The 23,410-nt window shown below is 43.6% G+C and overlaps 1 protein-coding gene across 1 annotated transcript in view; it reads left to right on the top strand.

Moving 5' to 3' along the window:
- The first annotated feature begins 17,479 nt into the window (after positions 1–17,479).
- The window catches only part of DNAH3 (dynein axonemal heavy chain 3), a 373,447-nt gene continuing 367,516 nt past the window's right edge, over positions 17,480–23,410 (top strand). Inside the window, exon 1 of the mRNA XM_077274961.1 lies at positions 17,480–17,738. Within this exon, the coding sequence (XP_077131076.1) occupies positions 17,706–17,738 (33 nt within the window). The 5' untranslated portion in view covers positions 17,480–17,705. The remainder of the gene's footprint in view (positions 17,739–23,410) is intronic.

Below are 23,410 nucleotides of genomic sequence, written 5' to 3'. Positions count from 1 at the left end.
TTTAGGCAAAAAATATATACATAGTCATAGTTTACATTTTAGAAAGTATAAAAAGGAAAATGGGCAAAAGTTTGGGCACTCTGCATTGTTAGTACCTAGTAGCACCCCGTTTTGAAAGTATCACAGTTTGTAAACGCTTTTTTTGCCAGCCAAGAGTCTTCCAATTCTTGTTTGAGGGATTTTCATCCATTTTTCCTTGGACAATTCTTCCAGTTCTGTGAGATTCCTGGGCCGTCTTGCATGCACTGCTATTTTGAGCTCTAGCCACAGATTTTCAATGATGTTCATTCAGATCAGGGGACTGTGAGGGTCATTGTAAAACTTTCAGCTTGCACCTTTTGAGGTCATCTATTGTGGATTTATGTTTAGTATCATTATCCATTTGTAGAAGCCATCCTCTTTTCAACTTCAGCTTTTTTTACAGATGGTGTTATGTTTGCATCAAGAATTTGTTGAAATTTCATTGAATCCATTTCTTCGCTCCACCCGTGAAATGTGCCCTGTGCAACACAACCCCAAGTCCACAGGATTTGTTTCCAAAATGCATCAGCCTTGTTTAGATGTTCTTGTGCATACTTCTGACTCTGAATTTTATAGTGGGTATGCAAGAGAGGTTTTCTTCTGATGACTCTTCCATGAAGGCCATATTTGTGCAGGAGTCTCTGAACAGTAGAACAATATAACACAACTCCAAAGTCTGCAACATTTTTCTGATGGTCTTTTGTAGCATAGTGGGGGTTTTGATTTGCCTCTCTAGCAATTCTACGAGGATTGAAATTTTGATTGGTCTTCCAGACTTTATCTTGACCTCCACTGTTTCTGGTAAACTGTAATTTCTGAATTACATTTTGAACTGAGAAAAGGGCAAGCCGAAAACGCTTTGCTATCTTCTTATAGCCTTCTCCTGCTTTTTGGGCCTCCGCCATTTTCATTTCAGAGTGCAAGACAGCTTCTTAAAAGAACCCATGGCTGTTGTTTTTTGGCACCAGATAAGAGGAGGCTGTGTTTTTATAAAGCTGGACATTTTAGCCTTCCCTAACAATAGTGATAGTGAACAAGCCATAACCCTACCAAGCTAATTAAAGGGTATATCCGGAACTTTACAAAACAACAAAAAATGCATCTAAGCACTAACAGGCAGGTAATTACAATTTTTCTGCCTGTTGTGTCTGGCGGCGTTCTTCCGCAGCACAGAGCAGTCACAGACCGCTTCAGCCAGGGATTCAGAAACCTCTGCTGATGACACGTCTACAGAGTGGAGGCTTTTTTCCAGTTCCCTCTGTCAACGGGGTAGGACTTCTGAGGTCACTCTGATTGACAGCTGGATCCCCGCTGGCTTATGCAGGGAAAGAAGAACACACCAGCGCAACAGCATAGAGCAGGTTTCTCAGTGTTTTAATAGCTCATTTACATATAAAGAAAAACATTGATTTCTCTGGAATAACATATCAGATCACAATTATCAAGGTATGAGTTTATTCAACTTTCTATGATAAAAAGAAATCAATGATTTAGGCAAGATGCCATTAATGTATGTGAGTGCAGTTTGAAGATGTAATGACGTCTGTAAGTCGCCCTCTCAAGTATTTTATTTTACTGATACACATAGGAAGATCGGCGATTACAACAATGAGATCACATTAATACTTGGTTGCATAAGCTTATTATGGCACTATTGAGAAGATTAGGGCTTAAATCATTAAGCTCTGGATTGAAAATCTATGAGTAGAAGTGTAAATCTTTAAGACCAAACTACGGAGAGTTTTGTTATATGTATGGTCATTTAATGATCTAGATAATTAGTAATTATAGCCTAACAAAGTGATATAAGGGGGCTGTCCCCATATGGAATCTGTTGGGCTTGGGTCCTGTTGTCTGCGGCCATAATTTTACATGAAGAATGTTAATATATTACATAAAGAATATTTTAATAGAATACATGCAATGATCAGATAAATTGCACTTTTCTTACACAAAACTGGAGTAAAGGGCATAAGAGTAGGAATGCTTTTTGCACAACCAAGGGATTCCTGTGCATATTGGAACCTGACTCAGAAGCCACGTATGCAGCTAAGGTTAGGTAAAGAGTGATGGTTTTGTTGGTGAACTTGTGAACGCTATGTCCTACGAGCTGAAATTTACCTCCAATACCATCATAACTCTTTGAAAAGCCATCAGATTCCCTGTTACTTTGGCAAAGGCTCCTTTACACAAGCCAAATTGCTAAATGACCATTCATATGTAAACGTGCCGTCGATAAGTCTACAAACAGGCAAAAAAACTCATACGTTGAGTGTTTGGATAGTTTATGCAGGTCAATACATAATCGTTGTGAAAGTGGAAAAAGCTGCTGGTCACTGGTCGTCAGTTCTTCTATTGAGATACACTACAAATCAATGGATGAAACTTTCCATAGTACACCTCTAGTTATTCATGATGCCAATAGGTCATGATACCAGACCTTTCAAATAAGTTAAGAATAAGCTGTCAGGTGTTTGGGGTCCTGGGTTTAAATCCCACCAAGGACAGTAACTGCAAGGAGTTTGTATGTTCTCCTTGTGTTTATGTGAGTTTCCTCTTGGTACTGTTTTTCGCCTACACTCCAAAGACATACTGATAGGAGATTTAGATTGTGAGCCCCAATGGAGACCGTGATGGTAAAGTCTGTAAAGCACTGTGCAGTATAATGATTCTATATAAGTAAGTATAATAATAATTTCTGGCCATTTTTTTCCACTTTCAATTGTCTCTGAGCTAGTGGGAGGATACTAGGCTCTATGAGGTCTTCCATGCATATCACAGCAAAAAGAGAGAGATGGATTTCTGCTATACATGATCTGTATCACACCGACAGAAGCAGCAAAAGCACAGTGGACAACACAGTATACAGCAGTACTGAGCTGTGTGGCTGTAAATCCAGCAGTGAGTAAAACAGTTGCTTGAGACTGCAGCATGATGTGCCTATGTCTTCCTGTCTATTTGTTCTCAGTCCTTATCCCCTCTCCCTAGAAAAGGAGGAGACCCTCTCATTGTGCTGAAATCTATCTAGCTTGACCAAGATGGATTTGATCTGGGGTTTTTTTTAATAGCGAATGAGTTCAGGACACGTAAGGGAGAGGGGGTTTATAAGTAGAGCAAGAAACAAATTTCAACTGCTGATATACAGTATAAAGTTTTCTTATATTCACAAGTTGATTTATGCAGTTTGTTGAAATGATAAAAACTATTTAATTTAATGTACAACTTTTTATTTAGCGTTGAATGATGAAGCTAATGTCAATACACAGAGACTAAAACCACAGATAATATAAAATAAAGGACCTCAGGAATAAATGGAAAGTAATGTGAATTGTGCATTTGTTATCATTGGTATGTGGCTGATGCATTAGTAACAGTACAGACTGAATGTAAAGCAAATTCAGTTAGTGAATAATAAATAGTGAATGATGAATAGAAAGTTCTGTAGAAGTATACATTTCTGAAAATGTCTTTTTGTATTGCAGTTTATACTGTAGTCTGGATTTATACAATTATGATTATGTCCGCTGAGTTGATTATTCATGAGTGTCATGATTTACTGTCTGTTTATATGTCCTTACATATTAGAGGAAAGTTGAGTAGATTGAACAGGACTCACCCCCAAAAGCAGATCTTTGTTCACACTAGAAATAAATCTTAAAGGGGTTTTCCACTACTAGGACAACCCCTTCTTAAACTAAATGTCCAAATAGAAGAAAAAATGAATGGCACTGAGATAAATGTAATGAGTTACTTACTGGTATAGAGGGATACACTCTGAATCATTGGCACATTATGGGAGTAGTCACTTGGTGGAGGGTGCTTGCCAGGAAGAAACATGTAGATAAAAGCAAACGAAGAGGAAAGCAGCAACACTTCCGTTTTGTGTTGAAGAAACCTTAGTCCTTTATTTCCGATATAAATTCATGGACAAGGTAAACAGGGCAGGGACAGTGCAAGTAAAAAGGACGACGGCCGTTTCGAGTTAACCACGCTTCTGGACCCGTGGAAGTGTGGTTAACGCGAAACGGCCGTCGTCCTTTTTACTTGCACTGTCCCTGCCCTGTTTACCTTGTCCATGAATTTATATTGGAAATAAAGGACTAAGGTTTCTTCGTCACAAAACGGAAGTGTTACTGCTTTCCTCTTCGTTTGGATTCCTTCTTAAACTAAATGTCCAGCCTCGATAAAATAATAAATCCTATACTCACCTCCTGTGCTGGCTCCGTTCCAGCGATGTCGGCATCACATCCCCAGAGAGAGAATGAGTGAGAGAATGAGTGACGACACCGTAGGAACGGCACCGGCACGGGAGCTGAGTACAGGCTTTATTATTTTATTGGGGAAGAACATTTAGTTTAAGAAGGGGTTGTCCTAGTAGTGGACAACCCCTTTAAAGTCCCCATACACATTAGATGGCTGTCAACCGAACAATTCTTCAGCCAATTGTTCGGCCGACATCCATCTCAGCCTATTATCCCATTCACAAGAGTGCTAATTTGGCCAAGCATTAATATGTTCTATTTGATAAAGCCACTGACGGACACATCGGCCGGTGTTTTATCCCTGGGAAAATAATACGACTGGCAGTCCAAAATTGGACATGTGCAATCAACACCTCCCCTGACCATTAGACCGTAGGTCGAACCCATCAATACCAACATTAGTCTAATGTGTATTGGGGGTCTTTATTCCCTTGTACCCTTTGGAAACACATACCCACTTGCCATACGTGCTGTTATGATCTGGTGGCCTAAGAGCAGCATGGGACGTACTCTGGAGAAGGTGTTACCTGTACTGACCGCAGACCCTGAACTTAACACCGCAACTAGAAGTAGCCGTGGAATGTACCTTTCACTCCCTAGACATCTCGACACAGCCGGAGGACTAATTACCCCTAGAGATGGAAACGGGAAAACTATCTTGCCTCAGAGAAAATCCCCAAAGGATAGACAGCCCCCCACAAATATTGACTGTGAGAGGAGAGGGAAAAGACATACACAGACTGAAATCAGAATTTAGCAAAGGAGGCCACTTCTAGCTAAATAGAAAAGATAGGACAGAGTACTATGCGGTCAGTATTAAAACACTAGAAAATATCCACCACAGAAAATACAAAATCTCCACATCTAACTAAACATATGGAGGTTATATCTGCATCTCCAGAGATTGTTATGACCCCAATGGCGAGGGTCTCAGAGAAACAAGTAAGTCTGCGACGTACAAAAATCCAGCTCATAGGGCAGTGGTAACTGGGTTGACCATATATCTACTCCTAACGCCAACACTAGCAGTAGCCGGGGAACATGCCTACGTTGGTCGCTAGATGTCTCGCACCAGCCGGAGGACTAACTACCCCTAGAAGAGGAAAACAAAGACCTCTCTTGCCTCCAGAGAATAGACCCCAAAAGTAGGATAGTAGCCCCCCACAAATAATAACGGTGAGGTAAGAGGAAATGACAAACACAGAGATGAACTAGATTTTAGCAAAGAGAGGCCCACTAACTAATAGCAGAATGTAGTAAGATAACTTATATGGTCAACAAAAACCCTATCAAAATCCACGCTGGAGATTCAAGAACCCCCGAACCGTCTAACGGCCCGGGGGGAGAACACCAGCCACCCTAGAGCTTCCAGCAAGGTCAGGAAACAGATTATATACAAGCTGGACAAAAATGCAAACAAAAACAAATAGCAAAAAGCAAGAAAGCAGACTTAGCTTAATCAAGCAGGAACCAGGATCAGTAGACAAGAGCACTACAGATTAGCTCTGATATCAACGTTGCCAGGCATTGAACTGAAGGTCCAGGGAGCTTATATAGCAACACCCCTGACCTAACGACCCAGGTGAGCATACAAGGGATGAATGACATACCCAGAGTAAAATCACTAGTAGCCACTAGAGGGAGCCAAAAGGTAAATTCACAACAGTACCCCCCCCCCCCTTAGTGAGGGGTCACCGAACCCTCACCAAGACCACCAGGGCGATCAGGATGAGCGGCGTGAAAGGCACAAACTAAATCGGCCGCATGCACATCAGAGGCGACCACCCAGGAATTATCCTCCTGACCATAGCCCTTCCACTTGACCAGGTACTGAAGCCTCCGCCTGGAGAGACGAGAATCCAAGATCTTCTCCACCACGTACTCCAACTCGCCCTCAACCAACACCGGAGCAGGAGGCTCAGCAGAAGGAACCACAGGCACAACGTACCGCCGCAACAAGGACCTATGAAATACGTTGTGGATGGCAAACGACACCGGAAGATCCAGGCGAAAGGATACAGGATTAATGATTTCCAATATCTTGTAAGGACCAATGAAGCGAGGCTTAAACTTGGGAGAGGAGACCTTCATAGGAACAAATCGAGAAGACAGCCATACCAAATCCCCAACGCGAAGTCGGGGACCCACACCGCGGCGGCGGTTGGCAAAACGCTGAGCCTTCTCCTGTGACAACTTCAAGTTGTCCACCACATGCCCCCAGATCCGCTGCAACCTATCCACCACGAAATCCACCCCAGGACAGTCAGAAGGCTCCACATGTCCCGAGGAAAAACGAGGATGGAAACCAGAGTTGCAGAAAAATGGCGAAACCAAGGTGGCGGAACTAGCCCGATTATTAAGGGCAAATTCAGCCAACGGCAAGAAGGTCACCCAATCATCCTGATCAGAAGAGACAAAACACCTCAAATAAGCCTCCAGAGTCTGATTAGTTCGCTCCGTTTGTCCGTTAGTCTGGGGATGGAAAGCGGATGAAAACGACAACTCAATGCCCATCCTACCACAAAAGGATCGCCAGAACCTGGAAACAAACTGGGATCCTCTGTCCGACACAATATTCTCAGGAATGCCGTGCAAACGAACCACGTTCTGGAAGAACACAGGAACCAGATCAGAAGAAGAGGGCAGCTTAGGCAAAGGAACCAAATGGACCATCTTGGAGAAACGATCACATATCACCCAGATGACAGACATGCCCTGAGACACCGGAAGATCAGAAATGAAATCCATAGAGATGTGTGTCCAAGGTCTCTTCGGGACAGGCAAGGGCAAGAGCAACCCGCTGGCACGAGAGCAGCAAGGCTTAGCTCGAGCACAAGTACCACAGGACTGTACAAATGACCGCACATCCCTTGACAAGGAAGGCCACCAAAAGGACCTGGCCACCAGATCTCTGGTGCCAAAAATTCCCGGGTGCCCTGCCAACACCGAGGAATGAACCTCGGAAATGACTCTGCTGGTCCACTTATCAGGCACAAACAATCTGTCAGGAGGACAAGAGTCAGGCCTACCAGCCTGAAATCTCTGCAACACACGTCGCAGATCTGGAGAAATAGCAGACACGATAACTCCTTCCTTAAGAATACCCACAGGAGAAGGGGAAAAAATGAACCCCAAAAAGGGAACCTTCTGTACACCAAAGAGACACTTTGAGCCTTTTACAAACAAAGAATTTTCACGCAGAATCTCAAAAACCATCCTGACCTGCTCCACATGCGAGTCCCAATCATCAGAAAAAACCAGAATATCATCCAGATAAACAATCAAAAATTTATCCAGATACTTCCGGAAAATGTCATGCATGAAGGACTGAAAAACTGAAGGTGCATTAGAGAGACCGAATGGCATCACCAAGTACTCAAAATGACCTTCGGGCGTATTGAATGCGGTTTTCCATTCATCGCCCTGCCTAATGCGCACAAGGTTGTACGCACCACGAAGGTCTATCTTGGTGAACCACTTGGCACCTTTAATCCGGGCAAACAAATCTGACAACAGCGGCAAAGGATACTGAAATTTGACAGTGATCTTATTTAAAAGCCGATAGTCAATACAAGGCCTCAAAGATCCGTCCTTTTTGGCCACAAAAAAGAATCCCGCACCAAGAGGGGAAGAAGAAGGACGGATATGCCCCTTCTCAAGAGACTCCTTGATATATGAACGCATCGCGGTATGTTCAGGTACCGACAGATTAAACAGTCTCCCCTTAGGAAACTTACTGCCAGGAATCAAATCTATTGCACAGTCACATTCCCTATGAGGAGGCAGTGCACTGGACTTAGACTCGCTGAAGACATCCTGATAATCAGACAAATACGCCGGAACTTCCGAAGGCGTAGAAGAAGCAATAGACAAGGGCAGGGAATCTCCATGAATTCCATGGCAGCCCCAACTTGACACTGACATTGCCTTCCAGTCCAAGACTGGATTATGGGTCTGTAACCATGGCAAACCCAAAACAACCAAATCATGCATTTTATGCAGAACAAGAAAACGTATTACCTCCCGATGTTCGGGAGTCATGCACATGGTAACCTGTGTCCAAAACTGCGGTTTATTTTTTGCCAAAGGCGTAGAATCAATACCCCTAAGAGGGATAGGATTTTCCAATGGCTCAAGAACAAATCCGCAGCGCTTGGCAAATGACAGATCCATAAGGCTCAGAGCAGCACCCGAGTCCACAAACGCCATGACAGGATACGATGACAGTGAGCAAATCAAAGTTACAGATAGAATAAATTTAGGTTGCAAATTACCAATGGCGACCGGACTAACAACCTTAGTAAGACGTTTAGAGCATGCTGAGATAACATGTGTAGAATCACCACAGTAGTAACACAAGCCATTCTGGCGTCTATGAATTTTCCGCTCATTTCTAGTCAGGATTCTATCACATTGCATTAAATCAGGTGTCTGTTCAGACAACACCATGAGGGAATTAGCGGTTTTGCGCTCCCGCAACCGCCAGTCGATTTGAATAGCCAGGGCCATAGAATCATTCAGACCTGTGGGAATGGGAAAACCCACCATCACATTCTTAATGGCTTCAGAAAGGCCATTTCTAAAATTAGCAGCCAATGCACACTCGTTCCACTGGGTCAGCACGGACCATTTCCGAAATTTTTGGCAATACACTTCAGCCTCGTCTTGGCCCTGAGACATAGCCAGCAAGGCCTTTTCTGCCTGAATCTCAAGATTGGGTTCCTCATAAAGCAAACCGAGCGCCAGAAAAAACGCATCAATGTCAGCCAATGCCGGATCTCCTGGCGCCAACACTAGCAGTAGCCGGGGAACATGCCTACGTTGGTCGCTAGATGTCTCGCGCCAGCCGGAGGACTAACTACCCCTAGAAGAGGAAAACAAAGACCTCTCTTGCCTCCAGAGAATAGACCCCAAAAGTAGGATAGTAGCCCCCCACAAATAATAACGGTGAGGTAAGAGGAAATGACAAACACAGAGATGAACTAGATTTTAGCAAAGAGAGGCCCACTAACTAATAGCAGAATGTAGTAAGATAACTTATATGGTCAACAAAAACCCTATCAAAATCCACGCTGGAGATTCAAGAACCCCCGAACCGTCTAACGGCCCGGGGGGAGAACACCAGCCACCCTAGAGCTTCCAGCAAGGTCAGGAAACAGATTATATACAAGCTGGACAAAAATGCAAACAAAAACAAATAGCAAAAAGCAAGAAAGCAGACTTAGCTTAATCAAGCAGGAACCAGGATCAGTAGACAAGAGCACTACAGATTAGCTCTGATATCAACGTTGCCAGGCATTGAACTGAAGGTCCAGGGAGCTTATATAGCAACACCCCTGACCTAACGACCCAGGTGAGCATACAAGGGATGAATGACATACCCAGAGTAAAATCACTAGTAGCCACTAGAGGGAGCCAAAAGGTAAATTCACAACAGAGATACCAGCTTGGCTAAACAAATCCTTATACAGACCAAGCTGGACTAGACAAAAACATGGAAAAGAACTGAATAAGGCCCACAGCATGTGGACAGCAAAAAATCAAGGCCAGAACTTATCTTGGTTGAAATGAACAGCAAAGCAGAAGAGACCAGGCAGGGATGTGAATCCTCCAGGAACAATGGACAACTGGCACTGACTAAAGGGTGAAGCAAGGCTAAATAGCCCAGTCAGAATTACAAAAAGGAACACACCTGATAAATGCTGCGATCCAGAGACAGCAGCACTACCACTTATAACCACCGGAGGGAGCCCAAGAGCAGAATTCACAACAACGTGCATCAAGGTGGAAAATAGATAAAGTTAACAATGCATATGTAGGTTTATCTCCATTTACTTTTACAGGAGTTAATAAAACATGTTTTCCGAGGAAGGACTATCATTAGTTGATAAGTGGGTAGGTATAAACAGTGAACCTGCTGATCAGCAAAGTGAAGTGATTGTGAAGATCCAGCAACCAGCGATCCCTGCATACCTTTCATTGTTTGCCTAGTCACAGCCACTTGTCATGATCTCTGCAGGCAGAGATCATAGCAAGCCTATAGAGGGACAAGCTCTCGGAAGATGGAACTATACTGACCATGAACTAAGCCTGCCGCGCAACTAGAAATAGCCAGGTAGCATTTCCTATTTATCGCTAGATGCCCAGCTCTGGCCTAAGACCTAAATAGCTAGCAGAGGGAAATATAAGACCTGGCTCACCTCTAGAGAAATATTCCAAAGAAGACAGTAGCCCCCCACATATAATGACGGTGAGTTCAGATGAAACAACAAACGCAGCAGGAAAATAGTCTTAGCAAATTTGAGGTCCGCTTACTAGATAGCAGAAGACAGATAGTATACTTTCATGGTCAGCAGAAAAACACTAACAAAACACCATCCAGAGATTACCTTAAACTCTGGCATTAACTCATAACGCCAGAGTAGCAATCCCTGATCAACGAGAGCTTTCCAGACACAGTAACAAAACTTCAGCTGTGAACTGGAACAAATAGGCAAAACAAAACATGGACAAAAGTCCAACTTATCTAGTAGTTGTCTAGAAGCAGGAACAAGCACTGAGAGGCATCAGATAACATTGTTGACCGGCAAGAAACCACCAGAGAAATGAGCTTAAATAGCGACACCCACTACTGATGGAATCAGGTGAAACAGGAAAGAGGATGACAAGTCCAATTCCACAAGCGGCCACCGGGGGAGCCCAGAATCCAAATTCACAACAGTACCCCCCCCTCAAGGAGGGGGCACCGAACCCTCACCAGATCCACCAGGGCGACCAGGATGAGCCCTATGGAAGGCACGAACAAGATCAGAAGCATGAACATCAGATGCATTGACCCAAGAATTATCCTCCTGGCCGTAACCCTTCCAGTTGACCAGATATTGGAGTTTCCGTCTGGAAACACGAGAGTCCAAAATTTTCTCCACAACGTACTCCAACTCACCCTCAACCAACACCGGAGCAGGAGGCTCAACTGAAGGTACAACAGGTACCTCATACCTGCGCAATAACGACCGATGAAAAACGTTATGAATGGAAAAGGACGCAGGGAGGTCCAAACGGAAAGAAACAGGATTAAGAATCTCCAATATTCTATAAGGGCCGATGAACCGAGGTTTAAACTTAGGAGAAGAGACCCTCATAGGGACAAAACGAGAAGACAACCACACTAAATCTCCAACACAAAGCCGAGAACCAACACGACGATGACGGTTGGCAAAACGCTGAGTCTTCTCCTGGGACAACTTCAAATTGTCCATAACCTGCCCCCAGATGTGATGCAATCTCTCCACCACCGCATCCACTCCAGGACAATCCGAGGATTCCACCTGACCGGAGGAAAATCGAGGGTGAAACCCCGAATTACAGAAAAACGGGGACACCAAGGTGGAAGAACTGGCCCGATTATTGAGGGCGAACTCTGCCAATGGCAAAAAAGCAACCCAATCATCCTGGTCAGCAGAGACAAAACACCTCAGATATGTCTCAAGGGTCTGATTAGTCCGCTCGGTCTGGCCATTAGTCTGAGGGTGAAAAGCAGATGAAAAAGACAAATCTATGCCCATCCTAGCACAGAATGCCCGCCAAAATCTAGACACAAATTGGGTACCTCTGTCAGAAACAATATTCTCAGGAATACCGTGCAATCGGACAACATTCTGAAAAAACAGAGGAACCAACTCAGAAGAAGAAGGCAACTTGGGCAGAGGAACCAAATGGACCATTTTAGAGAAACGGTCACAGACCACCCAGATGACAGACATCTTCTGGGAAACAGGCAGATCTGAAATAAAATCCATCGAGATGTGTGTCCAAGGCCTCTTAGGAATAGGCAAGGGCAACAGCAGTCCGCTAGCCCGAGAACTACAAGACTTGGCCCGAGCACAAACGTCACATGACTGCACAAAGACTCGCACATCTCGTGACAGAGAAGGCCACCAGAAGGATCTTGCCACCAAATCCCTGGTACCAAAAATTCCGGGATGACCTGCCAATGCAGAAGAATGTACCTCAGAGATGACTCTGCTGGTCCAATCATCCGGAACAAACAGTCTATCAGGCGGACAACGATCCGGTCTATCCGCCTGAAACTCTTGCAAGGACCGCCGCAGATCAGGAGAAACGGCCGACAAAATTACTCCCTCCCTAAGGATACCTGTGGGTTCAGAATTACCAGGAGAGTCCGGGTCAAAACTCCTAGAAAGGGCATCAGCCTTAACATTCTTAGAACCCGGTAGGTATGACACCACAAAATTAAAGCGAGAAAAAAATAAAGACCAGCGCGCCTGTCTAGGATTCAGGCGTCTGGCAGTCTCAAGATAAATCAAATTTTTGTGGTCAGTCAATACCACCACCTGATGCCTAGCCCCCTCGAGCCAATGGCGCCACTCCTCAAACGCCCACTTCATGGCCAAAAGCTCCCGATTCCCAACATCATAATTCCGCTCTGCGGGCGAAAATTTGCGAGAAAAGAAGGCACAAGGCCTAATGACGGAGCAGTCGGAACCTTTCTGCGACAACACTGCCCCAGCTCCGATCTCCGAAGCGTCAACCTCAACCTGAAAAGGCAGATTCACATCAGGCTGACGCAACACAGGGGCAGAGGCAAAACGGCGCTTAAGCTCCTGAAAGGCCTCTACAGCATGAGGGGACCAATTAGCAACATCAGCGCCTTGTCTGGTCAAATCAGTCAGTGGTTTAACGACATCCGAAAAACCAGCAATAAATCGGCGGTAAAAGTTGGCAAAGCCCAAAAATCTCTGAAGACCCTTAAGAGAGGAGGGCTGAGTCCAGTCACAAATAGCTTGCACCTTGACGGGATCCATCTCAATGGAAGAGGGAGAAAAAATATACCCCAAAAAGGAAATTTTCTGGACCCCAAAAACGCACTTAGACCCCTTCACACATAAAGAATTAGACCGCAGAACCTGAAAAACTCTCCTGACCTGCTGGACATGAGAGTCCCAGTCATCAGAAAAAATCAGAATATCATCCAGATATATTATCATAAATTTATCCAGAAAATCGCGGAAAATATCATGCATAAAAGACTGGAAAACTGAAGGGGCATTAGAAAGACCAAAAGGCATGACCAAATACTCAAAGTGGCCCTCGGGCGTATTAAATGCGGTCTTCCACTCATCCCCCTGCCTGATCCGCACCAAATTATACGCCCCACGAAGATCAATTTTAGAGAACCACTTAGCACCCTCTATACGAGCAAACAAATCAGTAAGCAATGGCAATGGGTATTGATACTTAACAGTGATCTTATTCAGAAGCCGATAATCAATACATGGTCTCAAAGAGCCGTCTTTTTTTGAGACAAAGAAAAACCCAGCTCCCAAGGGAGAAGAAGATGGACGAATATGTCCCTTTTCCAAAGACTCCTTTATATATTCCCGCATAGCAGCATGTTCCGGCACAGACAAATTAAACAAACGACCCTTTGGATATTTACAACCCGGTATCAAATCTATGGCACAATCGCACTCACGGTGCGGAGGTAACGACCCAAGCTTGGGTTCGTCAAAGACGTCTTGATAATCAGAGAGGAACTCAGGGACTTCAGAGGGAATGGACGACGAAATAGAAACCAAAGGTACGTCCCCATGAATACCCTTACATCCCCAGCTCAACACAGACACTGCTCTCCAGTCCAAGACTGGGTTGTGAGACTGCAACCATGGCAATCCCAGTACCAAATCGTCATGTAAATTATACAGCACCAGGAAACGAATAATCTCCTGGTGATCCGGATTGATACGCATGGTTACTTGTGTCCAGTATTGTGGTTTATTATTAGCCAATGGGGTGGAGTCAATCCCCTTCAGAGGAATAAGAGTCTCCAAAGGCTCTAAATCAAAACCACAACGATTGGCAAAGGACCAATCCATAAGACTCAGAGCGGCGCCAGAGTCAACATAGGCGTCCGTGGCAATGGATGACAAAGAGCAAATCAGGGTTACAGACAAAATAAACTTAGACTGAAAGGTGCCAATGGAAACAGACTTATCAAGCTTCTTTGTACGCCTAGAGCATGCCGATATAACATGAGTAGAATCCCCACAATAGAAACACAATCCATTCTTCCGTCTAAAATTCTGTCGCTCGCTCCTGGACAGAATTCTATCACACTGCATACTTTCTGGCGTCTTTTCCATAGACACCGCCAGATGGTGCACCGGTTTGCGCTCCCGCAGACGCCTATCAATCTGAATAGCCATTGTCATGGACTCATTCAGACCTGCAGGCAAAGGGAACCCCACCATAACATCCTTAACGGCATCAGAGAGACCTTCTCTGAAAGTTGCCGCCAAGGCGCACTCATTCCACTGAGTAAGCACAGACCATTTACGGAATTTTTGGCAGAAAACTTCAGCTTCGTCTTGCCCCTGAGATAGTGCCATCAAAGTTTTTTCTGCCTGAAGTTCCAAATGAGGTTCCTCATAAAGCAAGCCCAAGGCCAGAAAAAACGCATCCACATCGCGTAACGCAGGATCCCCTGCTGGCAATGAGAAGGCCCAATCTTGAGGGTCACCCCTGAGCAAGGAAATCACAATCCTAACCTGCTGAGCAGGGTCTCCAGCTGAACGAGACTTCAGGGACAAATAAAGCTTACAATTATTTCGGAAATTCTGGAAGCTAGCTCTATTCCCTGTGAAGAACTCCGGCAAAGGAATTCTCGGCTCAGATACCGGAGCATGTACCACAAAATCTTGTAAATTTTGTACTTTCGTGATGAGATTATTCAAACCCGCAGTTACACTCTGGAGATCCATTATTGTCAGGTGCACACAGAGCATACAGAGATTAGGAGGAGAGAGAGAAAAAAGACTGCAGCAAGGCAGACTGGAGGAAAAAAAAAAAAAAATTCCAGCAGACTTCTTATAACTCTCCTTTCTCAACCTGGGTCTTTAACACTTTACTGTCCGGTCAAACTGTCATGATCTCTGCAGGCAGAGATCATAGCAAGCCTATAGAGGGACAAGCTCTCGGAAGATGGAACTATACTGACCATGAACTAAGCCTGCCGCGCAACTAGAAATAGCCAGGTAGCATTTCCTATTTATCGCTAGATGCCCAGCTCTGGCCTAAGACCTAAATAGCTAGCAGAGGGAAATATAAGACCTGGCTCACCTCTAGAGAAATATTCCAAAGAAGACAGTAGCCCCCCACATATAATGACGGTGAGTTCAGATGAAACAACAAACGCAGCAGGAAAATAGTCTTAGCAAATTTGAGGTCCGCTTACTAGATAGCAGAAGACAGATAGTATACTTTCATGGTCAGCAGAAAAACACTAACAAAACACCATCCAGAGATTACCTTAAACTCTGGCATTAACTCATAACGCCAGAGTAGCAATCCCTGATCAACGAGAGCTTTCCAGACACAGTAACAAAACTTCAGCTGTGAACTGGAACAAATAGGCAAAACAAAACATGGACAAAAGTCCAACTTATCTAGTAGTTGTCTAGAAGCAGGAACAAGCACTGAGAGGCATCAGATAACATTGTTGACCGGCAAGAAACCACCAGAGAAATGAGCTTAAATAGCGACACCCACTACTGATGGAATCAGGTGAAACAGGAAAGAGGATGACAAGTCCAATTCCACAAGCGGCCACCGGGGGAGCCCAGAATCCAAATTCACAACAGCCACTCTGATCTGGGTAAATTATGAAGGTTTTATAGAGATTTTACCTCGGGGCTCCCTCCCGCCATTAAGGAGCAGTAGGTGGAACTTTTAAAACAAGGGCACTGAACCCCTAGGTGAGCAACACCTTTTTTCATTTTTTCTCCCTCCTTAAATAGGGTCACACAATTGTGGGTGCTTTCTCCACAGTTCTCATTATAGACTATAAAGATAATACAGTCCTGCAAAAGGCAAAAATCAAGAGAATTTTTTATTTTGCACAAAATTATTGGACCCCATGCGCCACTTTGAAGAATGTAAGTAATACGAGTTGGGAAAGCGCAAACAATAGGGTAACGCTATTTAAGGAGGAAGAATAAAATGAAAAAAATGGAGAAAGAATAAAAGGTTCTTTTATTAGGACAACGCATTTCAATTTCATTTTTTTTTACTTGATAAAGACATCTGTCTAGTATAGAAACGCGTTGTCCTAATAAAAGAACCGTCATCGTCCATCTTTGCTGCAAGTGATTCTTTTACCATCAGCGCAGCCTTTTACAGTTTTATTTTTTCCTTTTCTTTGGACGCTTTGAAGAAATTGTCGCAAGAAATGTCAATAAATAACAGAAGGCAAAAACAAATACGGTAAGTGATAATGAATCATTTGTGTCAAATGTCGCAAATCAATGCAAAATTATTCGCAACTTGCAACTATTAATTCCTGCTAATTGGTACCAATGTTAGAAAAGAGAGGGAGATCAATGTATTACAGTAAATGTTGGACGTTACTGCAGAAGTTTCCCCAAATTGCGGCTTTTTATGAAGCGTAAAAATGACGCCTTTTTTCAGGCAGCTGCGACCTGTATAGAATATGTGATTTTTATGTTAAAACGAAATCATAAATATGTCGAAGTTCACGACAAATGGTTCACCATGCGCCCTTTTACTTGTCGTTTATCATTTTGGTGTAGCAACTAAAAAAAAGATGGAGTAATAAACGGGATAAACATTAATAGATTTGGCATGGGCCTTTATGACAATGAAAGGTCGCCATTTGTACACAGAAAAATGGGTGTACATGCTATTGACTTGTCACTTTTCCTAAATTAAACTCTGTCTGTTTTGGGAAAAGCTGGGTGACAGTCAATATGGCTTAAACAGGAGTGATCACAAAGCTTTCCTTGGCTCCTGAACAGACGTGTTATCCTTTTATAACCAGTCAGATTATATAACTAAACTGGGTTTAAACGTGAAATACTTGACAGAATCTGCTATTTATGAGGTAAAAGTTATCTCTTTTTTATTTTTCTGTCCTTTTTTCCTGAGAAGATTTGTCACCTCACACTCCCACTAAGGCTTTCTTATGCTAATAAACTACAGGGCCTTTCACAGGAGTGGAGAAGCTCCAGGCGGCCATGATGTCTGTACACAGGCGCCATGGTAACCCAAGGACCTGTGTGTGTGCAGCAAGTTTCACTTTTCAGGGGGCAGCTACTTCCAGGACAGGGGGCAGCGCTTGTTCCCTTGTTCCCTTATACACTTTGCTATTTCTGCCTTTTTATAGTGTAGTGAAGGGATTATATGTGACTGACGGGGTTAATTGCACGGCTACACAAACACACCTTGTGGTCTGGGTCCCATAGAGCGTTACTTAGTTACCAGAGTTGTTCCTCTGTAAATCCATAACAGAGGTGCTGCTGAGCCCTATAGAGAGCTGTGCAATAATCCCTGTATGGGACAGGGAGGACTATAGTCACAGATCCCACCAGATCCAGGCGATCCACCATGGATTCTTCCCTCTCTCCGAGGATTCAGAAGGTAATTTACATTTTGTTTTTTAATCCAATTTTCAGTAATTGCAAGGAATGTTAATATTACACAAGCTATAAAGCGCCGATCACATGTCGTGAATGTCTCTGTGAAAAATAACATGATCATCCCCAACCACTTATATTGGAAGGCGACGATCATGCAAAAAGTTAAATCATATCCTTGTAACCTAAGGATTGTGCGATAATATACTGACGACAGACTCGTAGCCATATTTCTTTTTCACCTGCGGTAAAGGTTGTGGCTGCTGCCCCAGCTCTATATCTAAATACTCTTCTCTCAAAAAGTTATCCCCTAGTTACGATCACTGGGGGTCCGACCACCATGGTCCTCACCGATGCCGAGAACCGAAGATTGCCAGGCTTAGCGCTCGACTGATCTTTGGCGCTCGTACTAGAATGAATGGTGCAGCAGTGCACATAATTAACATCCCTCCTATCAGGGGCCACGGTGGACGGACCCCAGTGATCAGAAAGTTATCCCTTATGTTTTGGCTAAGTGGTGTCTGTCAAACTTGAGAACACCCCTTTAAGTCCCCCATACGTGTTAACAGCTTATGTAATGAAGAACAAAGGGGTCAGCAATACAAAATTGGACATGTGAATCCTCAGTTACCCCACAACATCTTCTGTCGGGGAATAGTCAGATGGCCCCCTGTACACATTAGGTGGCTGCGCCAGCAGATGCTGCCCGATGTTATTCTAATGTGTTTGGGGGCCTCCTCATTATGCCCTGAGAGCACAGGAGAGCTCGCTCTGCGGAGGAATCAGGAAAGATGGCTGTCATCTGAACCATCGCTCGGCTGACAGCAATGTATTGCATATGGGACCCATAGGGTGCTTTCACATTGCGATTTTCTGCACGTTTGTGGGTCCCTTCCGCATTTGCATCTGAATCCCCTAGCAAAATGGAATTCAGACGTATGTGCCGACAGGGCCATAGACTATAATGGTGCTGGCAGAGTGAGCGTGCTCTCTGTCATGCATCATTTTCTGGTGTATACACCTACTGGAGGCTTACACTCAATAGACTGTAGACCAGTAAACTCCAGTCCTCATGGACCCCACAGGTCATGTTTTCAGGATTTCCATAGTGTTGCACAGGTGAGACATTTCCTGATGCCTTGATGATACTTTCACTACTTGTGCAATACTAAGGAAATCCTGAAAACATTACCCGTGGGGTCCATGAGGACTGGAGTTTGGGAAACACTGCTGTAGACTGACTGGGAATCTCAGTGAAAACGCCCAAAAATGATGCACGTCTACTCTGCTGGCATCATTATAGTCTATGGCCCCGTCAGTGCTTACGTCTGAAACCCGTTTTGCAGGGTGGTTTGGACGCAGGCCCAGATGAGACCCAGGAACATGCAGTAAAAGCGCTGTTAGATCTCATTCAGACATAAGGGGTTTTTTTCGGCCCGGTTTGCCCATGAGAAAAAAAGTAATAGGACCGATTTACTGATTTTCATCAATGTGCCGGATCTGAATTCCTTCCATTCTTGTCATATGCAAAAAGAAAAAACTGAGTGGTCCTTTTTTTATAGCTGAAAAAAAAACCAGACTGATTTTCATCCATGTTCTGGATCCGATTTTCATCCGTGTTTGATCAGTGTGCCTGTTTTTACCTTCAGTGTTTTTCTTGTATGCCAAAAAAAAAATAATAATAATAATTGTAATGGTACGTGCAGACGATCAGTACTTGTGCAGTGTCCAACCCACAGCTTCCAGCTGTTACAGCATAGTGGATGGGATTTCAAGAAATACCATGCACACTATGCGTCCACAGACGGCCGCGGCTCACCTGAGGAGACGGACATGTGGCACGTCTCTCCAAACCGTCAATAGCGCCTCTGCAAGAGAAACTTCACCCATAGAATGTATTGAACGCGGTGAATCCGCACGGTTCAGTGAACATATGTGGCTTCACCTGCGTTCAGTAGACCGCATACGCTGCGTCCAAAGCGCTGACAGTTCTGGATCATGGGCATATACCCTAAAGCTTCTCTCCTGCCCATTACAATGTTAAAAACAGACATCACGCAGATGGCAGATGGATGGCAGCCATGTACTGTGAGTGTTATTCACACTTCTTGCTTCATCGTCTGCTGCATAGGAACTGAAGACATTTCGCTCCGGTGCAGATATCGGCAGTAAAATCTCCTGTATCTGCACTGTACTGACTGCTTCAGTATTGTGCCTATAGGTCTACTCTGTGTTTAGTAATGAGGCGGTTTAGCGTTTCGTATGTAGAAATTTCAATAGAAAATGGATAACCCCTGCAGCCCCTTGTAACAATAAGGGATAGGGAAGGGGGAATGTGGCCCAAAGTGTCTACTGTCAGTCCTCAACGTCTGCACTGGCGTATATGACAGGTATCACATAAAAGTGCTGTCAAGCCTGAACAGATATCTCACATTTGACCCTTTTTCTGACTTAATTTATGCCGCTTTGCTGCATATTTTATTTTAATCATAAACCTTCATGTACCATGTCTCTATTGGACCAGAACAGCACAGTTACAGGTATATCAATCAGGCTAGTAAAAATATAGAAATCCTTCTAAAATATAAATCCTTTCTCTTTTTCTTCTATCAAGTTGTTTCTGGGAAGGCTGTTTGACATTCATTATGGCGGCTGTTCGAATATTGGCTAATATATTGAATATAGGCTGATCAGCCTTTTGATTAAAGTCGATTTCATACAGTCATGGCCAAAAGTGTTGGCATCCTTGAAATTGTTCCAGAAAATGAAGTATTTCTCCCAGAAAATTAATACAATGACTCTTTTTTGTTATACCCATGTTTATTTTCTTTGTGTGTATTGGAACAACACAAAAAAAAACACAGAGAAAAGGCAACTTGGACATTATTTCACACAAAACCCCCAAAATGGGCCAGAAAATTTGTTTGCACCCTCAACGTCATATTTGGTTGCACACCCTTTGGAATAGATATCTGCAATCAATGGCTTCCTATAACCATCAACAAGCTTCTTACACCTCACAACTGGAATTTTGATCCACTCTTCTTTTGCAAAGTGCTCCAGGTCTCTCATATTTGAAGGTGGTGTTTCTCCCAATAGCAATTTTAAGATCTCTCCAAATGTGTTCTATGGGATTTAAATCCAGGCTTATTGATGTCACTTCAGAACTATCCAGTGCTTTGTTTCCATCCATTTCTAGGTGCTTCTTGAAGTATATTTGGGGTCATTGTCCTGCTGGAATACCCATGAACTAGGACACAAACCCAGCTTTCTGACACTGTCTGACTCTTCTGATTTCATGATGTCCTGTCCACAGTCAAAGCACCCCATACCAGCGGCTGCAAAACAACCATAAAACATCTTTGATCTTTCACCATATTTGATTGTAGGTACTGTGTTCTTTTCTCTGTAGACCTCATTCCATTCTCGGTACATAGTAGAATGATGTGCTTTACCAAAAGGCTCTATCTTGGTTCCACCGGTCCACAAGACAGTTTCCCAGAAGGATTTTCGCTTACTCACATATATTTTCCCAAACTGTGGTCTAGCTTTTTTATGTCTCTGTGTCAGCAGTGGGGTTCTTCTGGGTCTCCTGCCATAGTATTTAATTCCATTCAAATATTGATGGATAGTTTGTGCTGACACTAATACACCATGAACCCGCAGGGCAACTTGAATTACTTGGAACTTGATTGAGGCTGCTTATCCACCATTCGGTCTATCCTGCGCTGCAACCTTTCATTCAACTTCTCCCCTTTTTATCTGGTATCAGGTGGTATTTTCATATTGTCCACACCTGTTACTTCCCACAGGTGAGTTTGAACGAGCATCACATGCTTGAAACAAAGTTGTTTACCAACAATTTTGGAAAGGTGCCAACCATTTTGTCCAGCCATTATTTGAGGTGTTCTGTGAAATTATGATCCCTTCACAATTTGTGGCTAGGAAGACCACTGTGCAGGAACAACTTTGAAAGGAGAATTAATTTTCTTGCCTCTTTAGTCTTTTGATGGACTTCATTAATCTCAAGAAATTACCTTCCCTGTTGCTGTAGCGGTTTTTACCATCTACATTTCACAGTCGTTGAGCTCATGATGTCACCGCTACAGCCAGTAAATAGTGACCCGAGCAGTATTAGAGAAGCAGCACTGGAAAAGGAACAGAAACACTTTGGTATATTTTGGGTAAACCGTCTAATTGTTCTGTACAGATGGCAGTATTTACAGGATCGCACAATGTATCCGTGTGCCAGAAACGAAACAATTGCAGCGTATTCACTCCCAAGCTTGGTATCTTTCAGAATGGTAATTCTTTGTGTACTGAATTGCTTTCCTGCCAAACGCTGTGTGGGTGGGTGTTCGGATCGGCAATGTAGAGGTTCTATTTCAGCCTGGCATATGGTCTGGGTGCATTTGTTTGCTCTAATTGCTGGTTGGTATGCTGAATGCACAACACTCTAATGGTTTACATCTCTTATTACTACTATTACCCTCATTTTTTTCCGGCTTTTATAAAAAAGTATCTTTTAATTGATATTTATTGCTTTAAGAAAGATTGCAGGCTTTTAGGACAGGTTCACTCAGGGATAGTGAGATAGTTTGAGATTATGTGAGGGGTTGTCCCCTGTAGACAGGGCCAGTTTTAGACAAAATGGGGCCCTGGGCAAAAGTTTAAAGTGGGGCCCTATATGCTCACCTATTGCACCATCACACAGAAACATTTTGGTTGCATTTACATGCGCTGAGTTCAGACCGTTAAATGAGCAAGATTGACAATATTGAAGTCGTTCGACGCTTCTTTCCCGTCCTCTTTACGCTGCCTGAGGAAGAATGATGGACAAAGAACGATCACTAGCAGCTCAGTGGTTCTGCAGTTCACACCAAGCGATGAGAACAATGATTTTGTTCTGGCATAAACAATCCAATATAGATAATGCACTTCATAGTCATCCATATAGTATAATGCACACCCCATCGTCTTCCATATAGTATAACGCATCATAGATTTACATTATAATATAAAGCACCCCATAGTCTTCCATAAAGTATAATGCACACCCCATAGTCCTCCATATCATATAATGCGACTCATAGTTCTTCATATAGTGTAATGTGGCCCATAGTACTATATATATATATATATATAGTATAATGCATTCACCATAGTCTTCCGTACAGTATAATGCACTCACCATAGACCTCCATACAGTATAATGCACCCTCAAAAGAGTATAATGCAGCCACATACAGTACACATAGTATAATGCACACCCCATAGTCCTCAATAGAGTATAATGCAGCCCCCATATAGTACATAGTATAATATGGTATAATGCAGCCCCCATATGGTACATTGTAGCCCTATATCGTATAATTGAGCCCCCATATAGTATAACGCAGCCCTATAGTCCTGCAGTATTATGACCACCACGTACCAATGTAAAAAAACCACATACTCAGCTCTCCCCATTCCCCTACTGCTCCAGTGTCGGCATCGCATCGACCTAAAAAGCTCCACTGCCCGACACAGCATGGCATGATGAAGTGATGTAATTACACCAGCTGGCTGAGACATTAGATGCAGAGATGGAATGATCGGAGATAAAGCGTCACCTTATGCTCCCTCCTCCATCATTGTTTTCAACTGCATAAGCATCTAGGATGCTAATACAATTGA

This window comes from Ranitomeya variabilis, chromosome 7 (genome assembly GCF_051348905.1).
Source record: "Ranitomeya variabilis isolate aRanVar5 chromosome 7, aRanVar5.hap1, whole genome shotgun sequence".
Lineage (NCBI taxonomy): Eukaryota > Metazoa > Chordata > Amphibia > Anura > Dendrobatidae > Ranitomeya > Ranitomeya variabilis.
This window is presented reverse-complemented; position numbering and strand designations above follow the sequence as displayed.